The sequence below is a fragment of the Equus quagga genome, chromosome 9 (assembly GCF_021613505.1).
Source record: "Equus quagga isolate Etosha38 chromosome 9, UCLA_HA_Equagga_1.0, whole genome shotgun sequence".
Taxonomy (NCBI): domain Eukaryota; kingdom Metazoa; phylum Chordata; class Mammalia; order Perissodactyla; family Equidae; genus Equus; species Equus quagga.
Window position 1 is genome coordinate 66,339,883 of NC_060275.1, and position 2,720 is coordinate 66,342,602.

At 62.9% G+C, this 2,720-nt stretch overlaps 1 protein-coding gene across 12 annotated transcripts in view; it reads left to right on the top strand.

The window, feature by feature from the left end:
• Window positions 1–2,720, top strand: part of FCHO1 (FCH and mu domain containing endocytic adaptor 1) — a 27,417-nt gene that overhangs the window by 21,965 nt on the left and 2,732 nt on the right. For all 12 annotated transcript variants that reach the window (XM_046672397.1, XM_046672392.1, XM_046672396.1 and 9 more), the window contains 5 exons: window positions 736–848; window positions 952–1,039; window positions 1,196–1,304; window positions 2,019–2,174; window positions 2,486–2,618. In XM_046672397.1, coding sequence (XP_046528353.1) covers window positions 736–848; window positions 952–1,039; window positions 1,196–1,304; window positions 2,019–2,174; window positions 2,486–2,618 — 599 coding nt within the window. The remainder of the gene's footprint in view (window positions 1–735; window positions 849–951; window positions 1,040–1,195; window positions 1,305–2,018; window positions 2,175–2,485; window positions 2,619–2,720) is intronic.

A 2,720-nucleotide genomic window follows, 5' to 3' on the forward strand; every position in this document is an offset into this window, starting at 1 on the left:
GGGGGTGCGGTGGCGGGGGGGGGGTGGGGGGGTTGCGGGCGGTCTGCGCGAGTATCAGTGGTGATGTTACCAAGTGTGCCGTGGGGGGCGGTGCTACTGGCCTCTGGTGGGGGGAGGCCAGGGATGCTGCTCCCCACCTTCACACACACAGCAGCCCCCCTGCAGAAGGGACCCCGAGTGTCAGCTGGGCTGTTGGGAGGCCCTGGCTGGAGGGCAGCACAGCCTGGCCTGTAGGTGGGACGGAGGTGGGTGAGCCCGCGGAGGTGGATGGGGCAGAGCAGACGACCCAGGGAAGCGGAGCGGGCGGGCCTTGGGTGTTACAACACGATTAGTTAACTTAGAGGAGTGAGACTCAGACATGGGCCCGGGTAGGAGGCCACGCTCATACTCTCAGAGCACGAAGGTCACAAAATTGCCTGATACTGGATAAAAACCCTCTGCCAAATTGCCCTGTAGCATGCCTGCCTCTGAAGCATCCAATCCTTGCTTGCATACCTCCAGGGACAGGGAGCTCACCCCTCATTGGGCCACCAGTCTGCTGTCTGGGCGGTTCAGGGTTGTGGATGGCATCTGCGGTCCTGTCTGACACCTCTGAAGCCCCAGGACTTCAGACCAGCAGGAGGTCTCCCGAAAATAAGCCCAACTCCCAGCTTTTGGCTGAGTCCCTCCCCTGGGGAGGCTCAGGAGGCACAGGGCAGTGTCTCAGCCATGTCTGTTCTCACGCTCACTCCCCAGACCTGATGCCTGCGCCTGGCGAGCTCACAGCCAGGGACGGCCTGGCAGCGCCACCCCGGAGAGCCCGCTCCAGGAAGGTGTCCTGCCCCCTCGCGCGCAGCAGCGGGGACCTGGTAGGGTGTGGGGCGTGGCAGGAGCCGGGCTGGGGTTGCCCCGGGCCAGCATCAGCACTGCTCCTGGGGGGTTCACAGCCCAGTCTGTCTCCTTCCCTTCCAGTCTCGGTCCCTCAGCCCCTCGCCACTGGGCTCCTCGGCCCCCAGCACAGTTCCAGAACGGCCCAGCTTCTCCTCCCAGACAGGCCACGGTGCGTGACCCTCTCAGGGCTCGGTTTCCCCTTTCTGCTCTGGGTGGGTGGCTGAGAGGTATGACGGAGGCCCCATTGGCAGAGGGCGGATTCCGGGGCCTCATCCTTGTGCTCACGCCGTCTGTCTGTCCCCCATTTCCTCCCCACCACACCCAGGAGTCTCCCGGGGCCCAAGCCCTGTGGTCCTGGGCTCCCAGGATGCCCTGCCCGTGGCCACTGCCTTCACCGAGTATGTCCACGCCTACTTCCGGGGCCACAGCCCCAGGTACGCAGTAAAGGGGGATGGTGCAGACAGTGACGGGGCAGACAGAGCTCCCGGAGGGCTATGCGTCTGGGTTCCACCAGGAGCAACCTTTCGGTGTGCTTCATGACCTCCTTTCCCGTGGGAGGGCCTCGAATACTGAGCACAGCAACCAGGTCCCTGCCCCAAGGGCAGTGGAAGCCATGGAGTGCATGTGAGCAGGGCTAGGCATCGTTGTCACAGTTTAGAGGAACTCCTCTCAGGTCCCTGTGGGCATTGAACTGAAGGGAGCAAGACCACAGGGCAGACCCATGGAGGGGGCAGGTTAGGGGTGAATTGAGGGGCCACGGATCATCTGGGGGTGGCACCCAGCAGCAAAGACCTTAAAATCAAACCACAAAGAGGAGGAGAGTATTAGACATGAAACCCAAGTTGAGGACAGTTACAAGACTAAATGTTTTGCTTTGAGTTTCCTGGTGGCCTAGGGGAAAAGAGAACTAGGGAAGGAGGAGTTCCTGCCTCCTTCAGCCAGTGTGGATTTTTCCTGGTGCCTGGATTGCTGTCCAGCCAGGGAAGCAAGGGGAGGAGGTTGGGGATGAGGGTGTTGGGCATGGTCATGATCTTGCTGCTTCTGAGGGGCTGGGGAGCCACAGGCTGCAGTGGAGCTGCGAGAAAGGGTAGGCTGAGGTGCCAGGCAGAGCCCTGAGCCAACACTCCGTCCCCTCACCCCCACCCCAGCTGCCTGGCTCGGGTAACTGGGGAGCTGACCATGACCTTCCCTGCCGGCATCGTGCGTGTGTTCAGTGGGACCCCACCCCCGCCGGTCCTCAGCTTCCGCCTCGTGCACACGACCCGCATTGAGCACTTCCAGCCCAATGCTGAACTGCTCTTCAGGTACAGCGGGAGGAAGAGAGGCAGGGGCAGAGGGTCCCAGAAACTGGTGGAGGCTAGGAGCTCCCCAGCTCTGAATTCCTGCTCTGCTTTTTGGGATTTGCTGTGTAGCCCTGGACAAGTCGCTCTTCCTCTCTGAACCTTCCTTCCCTTCCCTCCTTTGCTCCCCACCCTGTCCCTTCTCCGGGGTCATGCTTTGCTGGGCCCAAGCGTGGGAATCCACATCCTTAGGAAGCCCCTGGGGTAGCCGGCTGCTGGGGGCCCTGGGAAAGCATCTCCTGAGGGTTGGAGTGAATGATTTCTGGTCTCTGCAGTGACCCCTCCCAGAGCGACCCTGAGACCAAAGACTTCTGGCTCAACATGGCGGCTCTGACGGACGCCCTGCAGCGCCAGGCAGAGCAGAACCCGGCTGCCTCCTACTACAATGTGGTGCTCCTACGATACCAGGTGGGATTCCGAGTGGGCCCGGCCGGCCGGGGCGGGGCAGAGGCGGGGCGGGGCGGGGTGGAGGAGCTGAGGCGAGGCGGAGTGGAGGAGCGGGGGCGGGGC